This window comes from Globicephala melas, chromosome 1, assembly GCF_963455315.2.
Source record: "Globicephala melas chromosome 1, mGloMel1.2, whole genome shotgun sequence".
Lineage (NCBI taxonomy): Eukaryota > Metazoa > Chordata > Mammalia > Artiodactyla > Delphinidae > Globicephala > Globicephala melas.
The window spans coordinates 75,985,642-76,002,214 of NC_083314.1; the positions used below are offsets into that span (position 1 = coordinate 75,985,642).

The window sequence follows — 16,573 nt, forward strand, 5'->3', positions numbered from 1 at the left end:
CAAGTGTGAATCTTAAATTATTATTTCTTCCTGTCACTTACACCCGAGGTGGGGGGCAGGGCAAGGGGAGGGGAACAGGAGAGGGGGGATTGCCTCCCCCCCACCCCGTAAGGCACTGAGTGGAGAAGCCGCAAGGGGGGAGGGGGGAGGCCACATTGTCCTCACTCCCTGGGGCTAGGCCCCAGGTCTCCTCAGCCCTGGGCTCTCCCATCACCTGAAATGCTAAGATGAGGCCCAGGGCAACCCGACCTCCCCCTACCCCAATATATTACATCATCACTTTTTAAATAGATACAAGGACTGGTCCCGCTACCCCCTCCCTGTGACCCCCCCCACTATTGGGGGTACCTGGGCAGCTGTGCAAATGGGCATGGGGGTGCGTGGGGGGGGAGGGAGAGCACCGGGCCCCTGAACCTGCCCCGTTTAAGGAAGGGGAAGAGCCGCCAGGCCAGGGAGGGGAAATAGTGCAAGGCAGAGCCCAGGCAGAATGGGGTCCAGCACCCAGCGAGGAAGGTGGGGAGGAGATACCCCCACCCCCAGCAGAATTGGGTAGTTAAAAATCTGAAACTAGATTTCAACAAGACCAACAGAAAAGGCTATGTACAGACCGGGGGTGGATTCAATCCTAAGGGTAGAGTGAGGGGATTACTCTCCCCGACCCAAAAGGAAGCCCGGCTGGCAAGGGTCTGGGGAAAGGATCCCTTTCCCACAGGTCCGCAGCCCACCTTCCTTGCGGCCAAGCAAGAAGCTATTTGCCCCGGCCTTGGCAAGGGGGCGCCGCTCACCAGCTGGGGTGGTGGAGGTTGAGAGAAGACGGCTCGCTGGAAGTGGCCGCCAGGGGCGCTCGCCCGCGCAGGGCACGGCCGCCAGATGGCGCCGGCTCGCCCGTTCTCCGCAAGGCTGCCCCCAACCCCTCACCCTGTCCCACACCCTGCACCGCGCCAGCCCGGGGGCGGCGTGAGTCAGGGGCGGCAGCAGTGTCGGCGGCTCCGGCTTGCACCTGGGCGGGGAGGAGGAGAAGAGGGTAGGCCACCGCCCGGCCCGCCCTGCCCTCTGGCCCCGGGGAGGGAGCGGCGGGAACAAGACATTCCCTGCCCAGCGACTCGGGAGGGGAGGGGAGGGGAGGAGAACCAGCAGCAGCTCCCGTAGTTGGGCGGGGCCCCTCCCGCTGCCCCCAGGGGCGGGCGAACCAATCAGGCCACCCCGCCCCCTTCTCCAGGACCCCATGACTCAGCGCTGGGAGCAGGGCGGAGGGGGACTAGGATGGCTCCTTCCTTACAGGCCCAGTCCCCCAGTCTTTCAAGCTTCTACCTTGCTTTCCCCCACTTACCCTTCCTTTGCCGCCCCCCTTTGCATAATTCACTGCCAGGAAAAGGGAACAGAAACCAGGAAGGAGGGGTCTCGAAAGGGAGGGGCAGTCCTTCACCCCCTTACACAGCCAAAACCCCAAGGGGCATGGGGGCAGGGCAAGGCTTTGGTCCCAAGCCCCCCACCCCCTAGAAACCCGCATAGCCGAAGAGGGACCCCACAAATCAGAAATACATTATTGCTTCTACTCCCCAGGAGCAGCTGGGGACAGGGACCCCACCTTTACAATGGAGCTGTAAATATATACATGATATCGTATGTATCACTCCTTGGGAGAGCACCCCAATCTGGGGAGCCTCTGCCCCAAAACCTTCTCAGCTTGGAACTGGAATGAGAGCTCTGAGGGAAGGGCCCAATTTCCGATGCCAGGGAGGCTCAGTGCCCGGACCCCAGCGCCGTCTCTGCTGCACACTCCCGCTGCTCAGCATGGGCGTCCCGGCCCCGTGCTGCTCCAGCTCGGCCACTCGTCCCTCTTTAAGAGGACTCCATGGCACCTTCAGCCTGAGGTGTGGTGGGTGCCCCCTCCTCCTCATCGTCATCAGGGGGCCCCGGGGTGGAGACTGGGGGCCCAGTAGGGGCTGGCTCCTCCCAGAATCTAGCCAGAGAGAGTCGGAAGTTGTCCAAGTGGCCATTGGAGAGGTCGAGGCCAGCAGGGGTCGGGGTGGCGGCAGAGGGCGGGGGGTAGTGAGGGGGCGCATCGTCCTTGCGGCGCCGCCGGGTGCGCACCTCCAGGCAGTTCTGGCCTTTGAGGTGGCGCTGCAAGTGGTCCTCCTTGGCGAAAGCCTTGTGGCACAGGTGGCACTCATAGGGCCGGTCCCCTGTGTGCAGGTGCATGTGGTTCTTGAGGTCATAGCTGTGCAGGAAGCGGGCTGGGCAGTGCGAGCATGAGTAGGGGCGCTCTCCTGTGTGCTTCCTCATGTGGATCTTCAGCTTGTCATTCCTGGCACAGGCAAGGGGGAGGGGCAAGGAAATGGTTCAGGATGCGATCCCTGGGTCATCCTGGCCGGGTTCCCAGGCCTCGTCCCACTCCCGTCCCCCACCATTCGTTTCCCTATGACTGCCCCAGGAGACCCTTGCTGACGTGCCTGCAGCTTAACTGGGCCCGGCCACCACCCACTCTGCCTCCAGCACAGCCACATCTTTCATGCCCCAGACCTACCTCCCTTGACTTTCTTTCTCCTGGTCTCCCTAATCTGGTCTCTCTCCTCACCCTGGGCATCACCACCCCAGTCCCTCCAGGATCACCTGCCTCCATACCTCGGGTCTCATAATCCCTTCCTCACCCCCCGCCTCGACATGGCCCCTGCTGCACCCCTTCCCCGCTGGTGCTCACCGGGTGAAACGGACACCGCAGACTTCACAGGCGAAGGGCTTCTCACCAGTATGGGTCCTCATGTGGCGTGGCAGTTTGCCAGCCCCGTGGATAATCTTGTGGCAGACCGGGCACTCCTGGGGCATCTGGGAGCGGCGTTTGCGCACTAGCTTGTCCTGGCCATCTAGGCCTGGTGCCAGGGTGTCCTGGTGTAGGGAACTCAGGTAGGCCATCAGGTCAGGATCGATGGCATCCTCATCTGAGCCCAGCTCCTCTGGGGACAGCGGGGGCCCGCCACCCTGCGCCAGCCCATAGGCCGGGGGATATGCCAGCTCCTCCTCTTCTTCCTCACCCTCATAGGCCTCATAGCTCAGGGGCCCCTCACGGGGTGAGGCAGTCCCTGTGGGAGGGCTGTAGCTGTCCCCCAGCCTACTGCCCCCGCTGCTGCCCACTCTGCCTGCCGCCTCCTCCTCCTCCTCGTAGGTCAAGGGATGGGTGGGCACTGTGGGCACTTCAGGCACTAGGTGGTTTGCCCGGGCCCCCTTGGTCTGCAGGAAAGCTTTTCGTGGCTTGCGGCTGCGGCGGGCGACAGGCCGAGGGGGCGGCGGCAGCGGCGGTGGGAGGGGCACCTGTGGAGGGCTGTCTTCACCGTTGGGAACTCCCGAGGCTGAAGCTGTGGCTGTGGCGAAGGCCTCCAGGTACTGGCGAGCTCGCTCACAGTCGTCCTCGTCAGGGCTGGGAGCTTCTAGTCCGCTCCCCTGCAGAATCTCCATGCAGGCAGCGATGACACACGGGATCTCCAGCAGCCGCGCAGCCTGGAGCACTGCCGGCATGTTGGCGCTGCTGGTGGTCAGTGTGGCTGTATAGGCAAACTCGAGCAGGGCACCCAGTGCCTCCGGCCCCACAAAGTCCAGCTCACACACACCGGCCCCTGCTCCCCCGGCAGCCACCCCGCCACCCCCAGCACTCAGGACCGCCCCGCCACCGCCCTCCGTGAAGAGCTTCTTGAAGTAGTGGCTGCAGGCAGCCAGCACAGCCCGGTGGGTGCGGTATTCAAGGCCCTGTGTCCGGATGGTGAGGTCACATAGGTGGCCCAGCTGGCGCTGCTCATTGAGGCAGCTCAGGAGCTCACTGCTGTGGTCTGGGAATGGAATCCCGATCAGGTCGTCCTCGGGGCTCCCCATCTTCTCCTGCAGAGTCAAGTAGAGAGGGAGGTTAAGAGCGCTCAGCCCTGCAAGGTGGTCCAGGGAAGGGATATATACCAACGTTGGCCAGGTGACTGCAGACTACTTAGACGGTCTTCTAAGTACTTTACACCCACTTCATCTTCTACAACCTTCTAAAGTAACAGTTATCATTCATTTCACAGACAGGAACCTGAGGTGCAGACAGGTGAAGCAACTTTCTATGTTAAGTGCAGAAGAGGTTCAAAGCCAGGCGATGGGCCCAGAGTCCGTGTTCCTAAGCACTGTGCACTGTTCTGCCTCTGTGAGAGCAGGAGCCCTGCCTTTCTGGCCTTTCCTAGAGACCCGTCTGCTTCACGGGTCTGCCCCATTCCCCATCCCTTTGGAAGAAGCACTGGACTGGGAGAAAGGATGCCTGGGTTCTGGTTCAGGCTTCATGAAGAGTTGGCTGAAGGACTCTGGGTGGCTCTGGCAGCCAGCCTCAGTCATCTGAAAAGTGGGGTAACAGTCTTTGTGATGGAACCTCCTCTCAGCCCAGAGAGAGGCCAATGAGAGAGTTCAGATTCACATTGCGCCAAGGACTGTTCAAGGCAAGGTCAGGTGCTTTAACTTATGTTATCTCCCTAAAGCATTTGGTGTACAGTAAAACACTATGCAAACCTGAGAGGTGGCTTCCCAGCACCCTCCTCCTCCTCCTTCCCCACCCACTAAAAGTTCATCTCCCCTTCTAGATCCCCCCTTCTAGAGGCCAAAAGGGAAACACAGCTCCCAGCATCCCTCCCCCCACATCCTCCCCTCCCCCATGGGGCCAAGGAGCAGCCACCCTTTGCTGGGGTGTCGCTGGCTGGCGCGGGTGCTTCCTGCCCCGCACCGATAAGCATCGTCCCCGCCCCCTCTCCCACTGCCAATAGGCCAAGTTCCAGTCCCACCCCTCCCCCACTGGGCTACCACCACCACCTCTCCCTCCCCATTCCCATCCAGTCAGGAGAGTCCCCCCTCTCCAGAGGACCATCTTTCACCCTCTATGCTTTCCCCTCCAAGGCAGAGCCACAGAAGGTGCAGAGCTGCCAGCAATCCCGAGGCTGGTGGAGGGGAGGGGAGGGGTAGTAGAGGGAGTCTGGCCTGGAAGTGGGGAGATCTGCTTTAAGTCCTGGCTCTGCTACTATCTTTTTTTTAACCATACCATTAATATTTATTTATTATTATTTTTAAACATCTTTATAAGTATTCTGCTGCTATCTTGCTGAATGACCTTGGGCAAGTCATTTCTCTCTGTGCTTCAATTTCCTCACTGTACAAGGAGGGGCTGGGAATGGATGCCCCATGGGCTCAGCCCTTCAGCCCTGACATTTGGTGGGTCTGGAGCAACTGGAGACAGAGTTGGGGCCTGGAAAGAGCTGGGCTCGGGAGTCATCCAGGCTTGAGTTTGAATCCTCCGTCTGCGGCTGATTAGCTCTGTGACCTTAAACAAGTGATTTAATCTCTGGACCTCTTTCCTCATCTCTAATATGGGATCATTCCACCTGACTCCTAGGGCTGTGGTGAAGGTTAAATGAGACCGTGGGTGGCACAATGCCTTAACACACACAGTAGGGGCTCAATAAATATTCTGGCCTTGGCAAGGAGAAACAAGGCCTCACCTAGAGGCAGATTCCACTACACAGGTGGTGTCTGCTGGGAAACAAGTCTGTCTCCCTCCCTCAAATCACCCCAGGAAGTCAGGTTACTACTAGCTACATGACCTTGGACCAGTCACTTCCTTTCCTGAGGAGACCTGTTTCCTCATCTGTAAAATTAAAGACTGACCTAGATGATCCTTAGGGCAAGTCCCACTGGCATTTTGTCAGTGTCTTCTCTGCCACTCCCAACAGCTGCTCAGTGTTGGCCATTGATGGGGAAGATTTTGGGAGGGGGGGTTGGAGGAGTCAAGGGCTACAGGTTTCCTCTTGAGGACACAAGAACTGCATTGTTTCTGCCTGCCTCCCTGTCCCAGCACCAGAACGCCTGCGCGGAAGCCATGAGTGAGCAGCACCCATGTGGCTCATAAGCCACAGCCAGACACCCTTAGACAGCCCACCCCTTCCCACCTTAAGTCCCCAGATCACTTCTCTCCCTAGGGGCCAAGCAGTCTGGGAGCACTCCCAGTTTCCTTTGGTTCCCCTACCTGTACTTTACAAATAGTACAAGAGGCAAATGGCCCCAGGACTTAGAAACAAACAAAATCGGGTGGGCAGCAGCAGTGGCCACTCAAGCAGCAATGGGCTCCCTCCTGGGCCCAAGCAAATCCTGTCCCTCCTGAGGGGGATGGGTGGGGCTGTCCTCGATGTCCATTGGCCCGGGGCTGGGCACCCGCAGGCACGTGGCTAACCCCATCCCTCTCCCTCCTTCCCTCCACACCCCACCCATTCCCGCTGTTAAGCCCGCCTCCCTTCTCCCACCCCAGGGCCGTCTCCGAGGCAACTTGGTGTGGCGGGTGCGCTGATTGGCTGACCCCGCTGTCAGGTCACAGGCTCTGGCTGGTTCACGATGCAACTCACTCAGGCCTGGCTCGGGCAGAGGTGGGTGTTTAACCCCTTGGGCCTAACCCTGTGGCCACGAGGTACCAATGAAGGAAGGGAGAGGCAGAGGACACACGTGGGAAGGGGAGGTGTTCACATGGTTCTCTAGCTTCTGGGAAACTCCCCTAGCCCTTACCCAGGGCTCTGGCACCCATGCTAACTTAGGTGCCACCTGGAACTAGGCTAATGCCAACCAGGCCAAGGGGATACTCCTAGCCCCATCATCTGGGAGGGGCTGCTGGGGTGGAGGCTTCCCCCTTCTTTCTTCCAGGGTGGGGCACTGGTGCCAGGATGCCCACCCCACCTTGGGCACCCTTCCCACCTCTGTATCCCAGAGGGCCCAGCCCCCCGACGCCCATAAGTGTCCCCACCCAGCCTGGCATGCCCCCTCTTGCTAAGACCTTGTGGGCATGGGCGTGTGTGGTGGCTGGGGGGGCAGCTGTGCCAGGGAGCCAGGCAAGGTCTGTTTGGTCTGTTTGCCTGGTAGGGGGAAGAACTGGGGGCCCCACCCCATCTCTCCCCACTTTCCCGCCACCCCCCAGGCTCCCCTCACTGTCAGGCCTGCTAGACCGGCCAAGCCGGTGGGCAGCTCTCTTGAAACTGGGCCCTGAGTCAAGCTTGCCCCATCTTTGGTGGGGGGAAGATTTTGGGGTTAGAAAGGTGGGAGGGGGCAAAGGGGGGAGCCCCTATCACCTACCCCTCAGTGCCCAAGGGCACCTGCCAAGGTGTGTCCACCACCAAGAAACCAAAAGGTAGAGGGCACTGGCCCTGGCATGGGAAGGAAAAGGAGGCTGGAACTCTTTCCAGGTGCTGACCTCCGGCAGTGTCCAGTGCAGGGCTGGGGGCACCAGGGCCAACACCACCGGCTCGAGCCAGCTGAAGAGCTGGGATATGAGGCCCTGAACGGGGCAGCTGAATAAAGCTGGCCCCCCTTCCCCACACCCTGGGGATTAGGGGAGTAAGGCTTAGTGTGGGGGGCAGCAGGCGGAAACAGGATTAGCGGCGGAGAAAATAGATATGGGCCTGAGACACAGGCACACAGAGCCACCCCTCCCCAAGCCTGGAGGCCCCCACCTCTGGGCTCTGCCGGAGAGCCTGAGAGGGACCTGGCCAGTCCTCTCCAGGTGTAGCAACGTGGGGTGGGGGAGGTTGAGGACCAGGCTGTGACACCTCCTGCCAGGGTGATGGAGAGGCCTGGCACTCTTCCCACCTTAGCCGGCCACCCTTCCCCCTTACTTCTTTCTCCTTTCTGCCCCCCTCCAACCCCCACCCCAACTCCAGCCTCAGGTTCTCTTCCTGTTTTTTTGGAGCTAAGTTTGCACGAAGCCAGGGCTTTGGCCTGTGGCTGGACCAGGGGGGTGGGGAAATAGGACAGCCAGTCCAAAGTCCTCAGGGACCCAGGAATCCTAGTTCCCCAGCTTCTCTCACCCCTTCTTAGGGTCTCTGAGGCCCAGGGGCTGAAGCCATCTGGCCTGCCCAGTTGGGAAGTCAGGGTGAGGGGTTGAGGTGAATCCCCTTGAGGATTGGAATGGCTTTGAAGGAGAGGCCCTTGGCCCAGGGATGCCCTAGGCATTTATGGAGCCCTTCCCTCTCCACCCCAGCCCCTCCAAGCTAGTACATGCCTTCCCCATCCCCCATAGGCCGCTTCCCCCTCCTAACCTCACCACCCCCAGCACTCACACTTCCTGGGGGCCGAGGCGGGGAAGAGAGACCGCAAGCCACGAAGGGGGAAGGAGGCAAGGGGAGTTGGCTGCTTCCCGGTGCCGTGGGGGTTAAGCCTCTCCTCCCTCAAAATCCCCAATTCCTGGTGCTTCAGCTCCTGACAGGAGGGAGACCTCAGTGTCCCCCCACATTTTCTTTCCATGACAACTGCCCTAGTCCACAGCCACTCAGGCCGCATCAGGGTAAATCTGAGGGAGATAAAAGATGGCGGAGGAAGGAATGGGGGCAACTCCGTCTTCCCCAGCCTTCCCCTCTTGTCCTTTGGGAACGAGGCCCTCTCCACTCTTGGCCCCTTTTCTTGGCCTCTTCCTGTCCCCTTACCGCCTTCTCGGACCCTTGTCTCCCCTCTCCGCGACTCATCCTTTGCTTTCCTTCCTTCAGCCCTTTCGAGGCTCCCGCTTCCTCTCTACCGCGTCTATGTCCGTAGGCCTCCGAGGAATCATCCCTACCTCTCCTTTCTTTTCCCTTTTGGTTCTATCGCTCAAGCCTCCTCACTTCCTCCATTTCATCTTGCTCTGAGCATCCCTTCTCTTCTCCCCAGGCAGGCGCAGTGTGGAGAGGGGCAGAGGAATTAAATCAAGATGCCAGGCCTGCCCTCCAAGGCCTGGTCTTGCCATGAGATGGTCACATGTAAGGTACCCACGGCCCCATTTTGGATGAAGCACAGGGCCAAAATTTGGGGGACAGTTGGGGAAGATGGGAGGGGGTGGTACAGTGAGAGCGGATGTCGGGTGGGGTGAGGGGGATAGCCTAGGCCTCTCTGCCCGTCAGAATTTCCAGCCCTGGAGCTGCTGGACTTTCCCCAGAGGCTGCCCACCCTAGGCCAGGCAACTGTGCACTTGGACAGACCCTGGTCATCAGGGTTCCCAGCGGGGGTCTGCCGGAGCAGTGCCAGATACCCTTAGGGCCTGAGGAGACCACACAGGGTGCCAGGGTCTGCCCTGTGCCCACCCCCTCCCCCCAGTCTAGCGTCTCCGGCTGGGTAACCGAGCCGGCTGGTAACCCCACACCCGCCAAGCCGCCAGCAGAAACCTGAGCCCCCCAGCCCCAGAGGACACCCCGGCCCGATCCCCGGAGCCCGGCTCCCTGCCAGCCTGTCCAACCTCCTGTCCTGGCCCAGCAACCCCTCGGCTCCCGTAGGCCCCTTCTTCTGCTCTCCTGTCCTCCTGGGTCCCCCAGACACAGAAGCTTCCCCACGCTCCAGCTCCTCAGCCCCTCAGTTCCTAAACTCCCCCTGTGAAGTTCAGACACCCTCTTCCTAGCCTGTTTTTCAGTCCCTCTCTGACCCTTGGCCAATTCTAGGCCTCCAAGCCTCCCCTGGGGCCTGATCTCCCAAGCCACAGTGTGGCCTACTCACCTGAACGCTGAGGGGCCTTGCCGGCAACTCCTCTTGGCCCCTGGGGGGAGCAGGTTGGGAGGGGTGGGGGAGGGCCGGGCTGGGGGGGAGGTAGGGTGGCTGTTCCCCGCTCCAGCTCCCTCCTTCAAAGGGGCCGCCCACGACTTGGCCCAGCCCCTCCCCCCTACAGCCTTAACTCTCTGGGTGCTGTCCCCCCTCCCCCCAGATGGAGGGAGGGGTTACCAGAGGCCTGGCAGCGTGGGAGAGGGCCTAGAGTCTCTGCCTGTGGTGCCCGAAGCCCCAGCTGTATCCACCCTGGCCCGTCCTCTCTCAGTCCTAAAAGGGGAAAAAGGTGAGCAGTAGGAAAGGTAGGAGCTGGGACAGTCCAGGAGGACAGAGGTGAGGAGGAGCAATGGGAGAGGCTGCTGGAGGTGGGACCAGGAGAAGGAAGAAGGGAAGGGAGGGGAGGGGACAGGAGGCAGCAGTGGCCAGAAGCGGGAGGAGGGGAACCCTGGACAGGCAGTGCCAGGGGTGACAGGTGCCTAGGTCCCAGCCCCTCAGGGCATATGGTATAATAGGGGAACACAGGGAGGCCCTCCAGACCCCAGTATGTCCCTCAGCACCCCTGGGAGCTGGCCGAATTCTCCCCACTCTGTACTGGGCTGGGGCCCTCAGGGGCTGGGCAAGGCAGCACCCCGCCCTCCCCATGCCTCACCCCAAACCCACTCACATACCACAGTTCCTTGCCCGGGCACCAGCCCCTGCCAACCAGGCCAGGGGGCAGCACTTGTGCCAGCCCCCAATGGCCAGGAGGATCAGGGGGACAGAGCTGGCCTGAGGGGGGTGGACAGATGGGGGGAGCTGTGGGCACCGAAAGAGGAAGGAGCCGGGAGGGGGCATCTGCTGGGAAGCGGCTAGCCCCACCCCTTGCGTAAGCTGCTGCCACCCTGGCTGGTTGGGTGGGACCCGCCTGGGCCTGAGGGGTAACTCAGGAGGGCTCTGAGCCCAGAGATGGGTGGGCCACAAAGTTCCACTTAAACAGCTTCTGGGGTCTCTTATTCCTGGAACGAGGCGTGCCCTAGGTCCCCCAGACACTAGGCCATCCCAAGTCCTACTGGGCTGGGAGGGGGCACCACAGAAATGCCCCCTAAAATATCCCCTCCCCTTTCCCCCCAACAGCTGCTGGCTCAATGCCGCTGGCCTGCTGCCCCTCACCAGCTCCCGGCCCGGTTGGCACCTACCCACCAGGATGCTGGCAGTCCTGCCCTCCTCTCCCTCCTACCCCCCTGGCTCCCAGCGCCCCATGCCAACTGTGGGCCTCGGGTGGGGGAGGGTCACCCCTGTGCCTTGGTGCCAGCTAGGCGGGCCCAGGCCCTTAGGTCCTACAGATAAGGCACAAGACCCTGTTCTCAAGCCATCTCCTCAAGAGGCAGCGCACGGGTTAGGGCCTACACAAAGAGAGCCCAGGGGGCTATGGCCAGCTTGATGAGCAGTTATTGAAGGCTCTACTCCCCAAGGTGGGGGCCAGTGTCTCTCCCTGCCATCAGGCGCCAGCCTCCCGGCATTCCCCCTGCCCAAGCATTTGCTTGGGCACCAAAGTCCCTGATATTCCTGAGTGCCCTAGTGCCTGCAGCCTGTGAGGGAGTGGGGCGGGGCTGCTCTCTGCCCTTTGATCCCCATAAAGGGAGGGAACCAGCCTAGGGGGCAGGGGGCAGGGAGGGAGTTCATGGGGCCTCTCCGTTTCACCCGTGCCAGGGGCAGCAGGGCAGGGTGTGGGCATCTCTTGGGTGGGGCCCTCAGGTGAGAATGGGTAGCATGTCTCAGCAGGGGGGATGGACGTCAATCATGGGTACATGGTGTCATGTGGGAACAAGATGGTGAGGACAAGGTGGGGGGATGCAGAGGGTCCCCACATTCCAAATCATCCCAGTCCGCTTTTAGCCCCATCCAGAAAAATTTCCAGACTTAACCAAACTGAGAGATCAAGGAGGACTACAACTCCCAGTATGCACCACAATTGCTTTGCATGTACCTTGGGAGCTGTAGTTCCCTTGAGAAGCCCAGTGCTCTCCTCTTCCCCAGAGCCTTGCTGACGGGGTGGGGAGGGCAGAGCAGAGGACTTGGTTATGAATCTCCAAGGGGACTGTGTTTAGAAGAGGTACAAGGCAGGAGGTCCATGGTGGGGGGAGAGGACCCCCTCCCAGGCAAAGGGGGAGGAAAGGAGGAAGGAAGGAGGAGAGGATGTCTGTTGAAAGGGGCGTATGGGTGGGGAGGAGTTGGGGGGAGTGGTGGAAACAGGAAGGAAACTGAAGCCAGAGACATGAGGTCGAAAGCAAGGGCCTGGTGGAGCCCCACTCCGAGGCTCAGCAAGGACTGGGAAGGCATTTCCCCCTGCTGGGCCTCGGCACCATTCTGGTGGTCTGGGGAGGCATAAGAGGAATTAGTGATGTCAAGTCACAGTAGACTGGTGTGTTTGCGGGGGTCACTGGCTCCATTTGCCTGCCACCAGCCCTCTTTTGTCCAGGGCACCCCAACTCCCGGATCTGGCACGGGTATCTGCTGGCTGGAGAGCTCTGAAAGCTGACTACGTTCTAGGATGCTAGCAGGAAGAGGAAGGGGTTGGGGGAGGTTAGGGCCAGGCCTGATGGGTATGGTGGAAGGAGACATGTATGGGGTTAGGCCCAGGTGTGAGGTCAAGGAATTGTGCTGGCAAATGAGGATGCCATCCTCTAGGGCTGAGGCCATAGCAACTGGGAGGCCTCAGTGAAGAGAGGGCTAAGATGCCAAGGAAGGCCACCAGCCTCCCACCCATCCCAGGCTGTGGGACAGAATGAAGAAGGCAGCCCTTTCCAGTGTCCCTGTGGAATTTGCTAAAGGTAGCTTTTCCCCTTGTGCCAGGCAGCCTGTGAACATTAACGGTGGCAACTCAGGGGACCAGATGGCAGCTGGGTGCCTTTTCTTAGTGGGGGTGGAGGTCAGAAGTGGGCAGAGGCTCTGCTTCCAGGCCACTTTCCCTGGGCTCCCCAAGGTTCTGGGACAGATGCTTATAGGCCCCAGCCAAGACTCTTGCCAAGACCTGGATCTGGCTGGGTGGTGGGTCATTCTTGCCTCTCCAAGGCCTTTGATGGTGGGCAACAGTAGCTCTTACCCCTTCCCCCCAGTCCCCCAGGCCCGCCTTGGCGCCTGGCCGCCTGTGTGTTGGCAGGACTGGTGGAGGGGGGGGCGGCGAGGCAACTTCAAACTGTCCGGGCAAAACGTCAAGTTTACTCACGAGTTTACTCAGCAGAAGGAGGGGGAAGAGGCCAGGGCAGGCACACCCCATGCCAGGGTCCTATCCGTCTGCTTTTCCCCACCTTCCTCCCCCACCCTCCTCTTCAGTCCTAGGCCAAAACAGGCATAGGCCCCAAGGCCTGGTGGCAGGGCAGTCTTAACTCTCGGAAGGTCAGGGAACCAAGCAGGCTGGAGGCAGGAAGCCCTGAAGCAGGCCCAGAGGCTTCTATCAGAGGGCAGTGCCCTGCCTGGAGCCCATTCACTACCCGTCTTGGGACCTCGGCCTTAGGCCAGAACTGGGTCTCTTAGCCACCAAGAAGGGGGCAGTACCAGGCCAGGCCTCCTCCATCTGACCAGTCCCCTGGGCAGTGGCTTCTGACCCCAAATGCCCAGTACTAGGCTGTGCCTCAGGCAGCATGATGCCATCTGGGCAGCCATAGGATCAGGGGCTGGTTCTCTAGGCCTTGACTTGGAATGAGGGGCCAGCACCCTATCTGACCTACTTCCCTTTCCTCCCCACCTGCTTTCATTCTCTGCTTTTCTCCCCCAGCCTTCACTGTCCCCACCCCAGAGGCGCTCCGCCCCCCATGCCCGCTGGGCCCCCTCCCCCACCCTTCCCCAGGGTGCCAAGTGCAAGCACACAAAGGGCCCGATGGTGCATTGTTAGCCCAGCCCCCGCTGCCCGCCTCGCCCTCCCGGGGCAGGCACTAGGCCAAGGAGGAGCTGGGGGCCCTGGGTGCCAGGGGGCACCATGGGGAAGGGGGAAGAGGTCAGCACCTGTCTCCCAGTCCCTGGGGTCCATGTCAGCCAGAGCTGAGCAGTGATGAGAGTACCCCATTAGAGCAGGCCTCTCTCCTTGACACCTGAGCCTAGTGGGCACTGCCTTCTTTCTTCCCCAGAGCCCCCTTTGGGTGGTATTAACCCCTTCTTGACCCCTGTGCTAAGGTTGGGGGGTGTGGTACCCAAGGGAGGGGACAGTGTCTGGGGGTGCCAGCAGGCTGTGTGGTGCTCACAGCAACCATGTAACAGAGGCACGCTGGGGAAGCCGGGGTCCCGAGGGCCAGGGACAGGAGGCAATGACAGAGATTTCTTCTTGTTTCATCAGCTGCTCCAGGGGAGCCCCCTGCCCTTGTCCCCAGTCACCACTGAGGAGGAACACTAAATGTTACCCAAACTCAGTCACAAATATGTCCCTCTCCAGCCCAGCACAACACTCCATATGCCCACTGTCCCCTCCCAACCTGATGCCCACTCCATGCCAGCTCTCCCAGCAGTGCCAGGAGGGTACAGGGGTGACCAAACCAGTTGGTGTGTGTGGGGGGAGCAGGAGGCAACCCCATAATCATCCAGGCTCACCCCCCTATACACATGCACCCTCAGGAAACAGAGTTCCCATCCTGGTTTAACCCCTCACCGCCCAATCTGGCTCCCCCTGCCCCTTGATAAACTGTCTCCCTCCTCCAGGAATAAGTTGGGGGAAGGCGGAATAGCTGCGCTGACTCATTCCCATTCTCAGCTGCAGCTAGGGGTCTCCAAGGCACTCGGGTGGGGGTCAATTCAAGCACGCCCTCCACCTGGCCCGGAAGCCAGGACAGCCTGCTGGTCTCCCCCTCTCCCCAGCACCCACTTCCGGTGTCCCAAACTAGGTCAGCAGCGCTCGTTTCCTGTGGGTCAGCTAGCACCCGCGCCTCTGCCCCTCCCCTGCTCCGGACCCAGACTCCCCGCCCCCCGCCCCCCAGGGCGCCCCGAGGTCTCACCACGTCTCAGCCGCCCTTTGATACGTGGGGGTTGTGCGGGGCGGGGGGCAGGGGACCCGCCCTCTCTCCAAACACTAGCAGGGCCGGGGCGCCTGGGCAGGCACGTGTCCGGGCACAACCCGCTGCCCACGCCGCCCCCCCACTCCCGGCCCCCCCTCGCTCTGGCCGGGACACGTCGCTCTCTTACTTGGGGTGGGGTGGGAAGAGAGAGAGAAAGCTGGAAATTGAAAGCAGCGCCCCCCACCCCTTTGAATGGCAGCCCTCTACCAGCGGCGCTCAGAGTAGGTTCTACAACAACACAGTAGCGACCCCCACTCCGGGTAGGGGCAGGTGCGCCGGCGCCTGTTGGGGGACGGGTAATAGGTAGAATTCTTCCCAGTCGCCCACCCTCGCTCTTGGGCTCTGGGGGCCGGAGCTGGCTTTGAAAAGGTGGCGGCGGTACTGGAGCCTGAACGAAGAGAGTGGGATTGAGGGGAGGCGGAGAGAGGGGTCGTTCTATATTCGCTCGGAGGTTGTCGCTGAGTCCCACTACCAGCGAGAGAGCGCGACTCTGGAAGCTCAAGAAACCGAATAGTCCAGCCGGTAACTTTCCCCCAAGCCGCGGCTCCTCCTGTGCTCCCCCCACCCCCCATGCAACTGGCCCGGGTCCAACCCACCGCGCCAGGGGGCGCGGAGTTGGGGGGGGAGCGTTGTCCTAGTTAGAATCCGTCAGCGTTTCCATTCCCTCTACTCGGACGGGTCGGGGGTCTCCCCCTAAAGTCACGAAGGAGACTGGGGGAGCGCTCAGCGCCGCCTCACCCTCTCTCCATCCCGGAGCCGCCAGTCTGTCTGATCCCAGAAGTGAAGAGAAAGTTTCTGGGGACCCTCCGCCCTGGGTTGGGGGCGGCTGTAGTTCCTTCTCTACCTTTCCTCCCAGTTAAAATCAATTCCAAAGACCCAGAGTGTTGGGAAGGCACAGGGAAGGGGAGTGGTGGGAATCTGGTCTGCGTGCGTGTGTGTATGTGGGGGGGTCCCACTTACAGGACGGACGAAGGACACTGCAGCAGTCTCGAGTATGGGGGACCTCTAGCCAGGAGACAAAAGTGGGGTACACTCACCTCTCTGCCTTTGGGTCCGCTGGCTGGAGCTGCTGAGGCTCCGGGTGTGGGGAGAAGCGCGTCCCCCGCCAGGCCCGGGGGCTTGGGGCCCTGCTCCGGTCCTGGTCAGAAGGCCGCGGTCAGTGGCTCGCCGCTCTCTGCTGGGGGGCTCCTCCTCCGCAGCCCTCTGCCTCCTCCTGCCGCCCGCCCCCCCCTCGGCCGCCGAGAACCGTACATTCACCTGGCTCCCACCCGCCCCCCCCTCAGGGCCCGCCTCACCTGTCCTGCTGTCTCACCTGTCCTCCTGCTTGCTTTCCCCCCATCCCTCCCCCCGCCCCCTGCCACCCCCCAAACTCCCCCTCCCAACCCTTAGCAACACCCTCTGTCACTTCCTGGTTTTTCACCCGCCCCCCCAGGCCCCCCTCCCTCCGCCCAATAAGGACATAAACTTCAACCCCTTGGTCCAGCCAGTCTCTGCAGGGCGCAGATGGATCCCTCCCTCCTTTTTCGCTCTCTTATTCCAAGCTCTTACTTTGCTCTCCGAGCTTTTCCCACCCTCCTCTTTTCCCTCCTTCTTTCCTTCTCTCTCTCTTTCTCCCTTCACCTGCCGCGGTCCCTTTCCTCCTCCTCCTCTCCCTCTCCCTCTCCGTCTCTCTCTCCCTCTCTCTCTCTCTCTCTTTTTCTCTAGCCTCTATCTCTCCCAGTCCACCTTAACTCGAGCTCCGCCCCCGACCCCCATCCAGCCCTCCGCCGCTACTCCGTCCCGCCCCCTGCACTCCACCTCCCGGCCCGCCCATTGGCCTGAACACCCGCCCATCCCAAGTGGGTCCCTCCCTGCGTTCGGCCAGGGAGGGGGCGGAGCCGAGGGGCTGGCCTGAAACCTGGAGGAGGGGAAGAGGAGGGGGCAGTGTCCGCAGCGGCCGGGGAACCGAGCACCCCCATCAAGGGCTCGCACTCCTACAAGAGGGGCTTCCGTAGGGTCAGCACCTC

General features: G+C 61.4%; 1 protein-coding gene across 2 annotated transcripts; it reads right to left on the bottom strand.

Annotated features, from left to right (window-relative positions):
• Positions 1-4: 4 nt before the first annotated feature.
• On the bottom strand, positions 5-16,229 carry ZBTB7B (zinc finger and BTB domain containing 7B). Of its 2 annotated transcripts, none has more exons than XM_060298688.2 (4): positions 16,116-16,229; positions 15,605-15,705; positions 2,702-3,870; positions 5-2,308 (listed from the first exon to the last, which is right to left on the bottom strand). In XM_060298688.2, the coding sequence occupies exons 3-4, from the start codon at positions 3,862-3,864 to the stop codon at positions 1,843-1,845; spliced, it is 1,629 nt and encodes a 542-aa protein (XP_060154671.1). In that variant the 5' UTR covers positions 3,865-3,870; positions 15,605-15,705; positions 16,116-16,229; the 3' UTR covers positions 5-1,842. The 2 variants fall into 2 exon arrangements, with proteins under 2 accessions (XP_060154671.1, XP_060154669.1); XM_060298686.2 differs by lacking the exon at positions 16,116-16,229 and adding an exon at positions 15,863-15,909.
• Positions 16,230-16,573: the final 344 nt, after the last annotated feature.

Coding starts and splice junctions, on each gene's coding strand:
- ZBTB7B (XM_060298688.2), bottom strand. CDS start 3,864: ATGGGGAGCCCCGAGGACGACCTGATCGGGATTCCATTCCCAGACCAC. Junction 2,309..2,701: donor TGCGGTGTCCGTTTCACCCG/GTGAGCACCAGC, acceptor TGCCTGTGCCAG/GAATGACAAGCTGAAGATCC.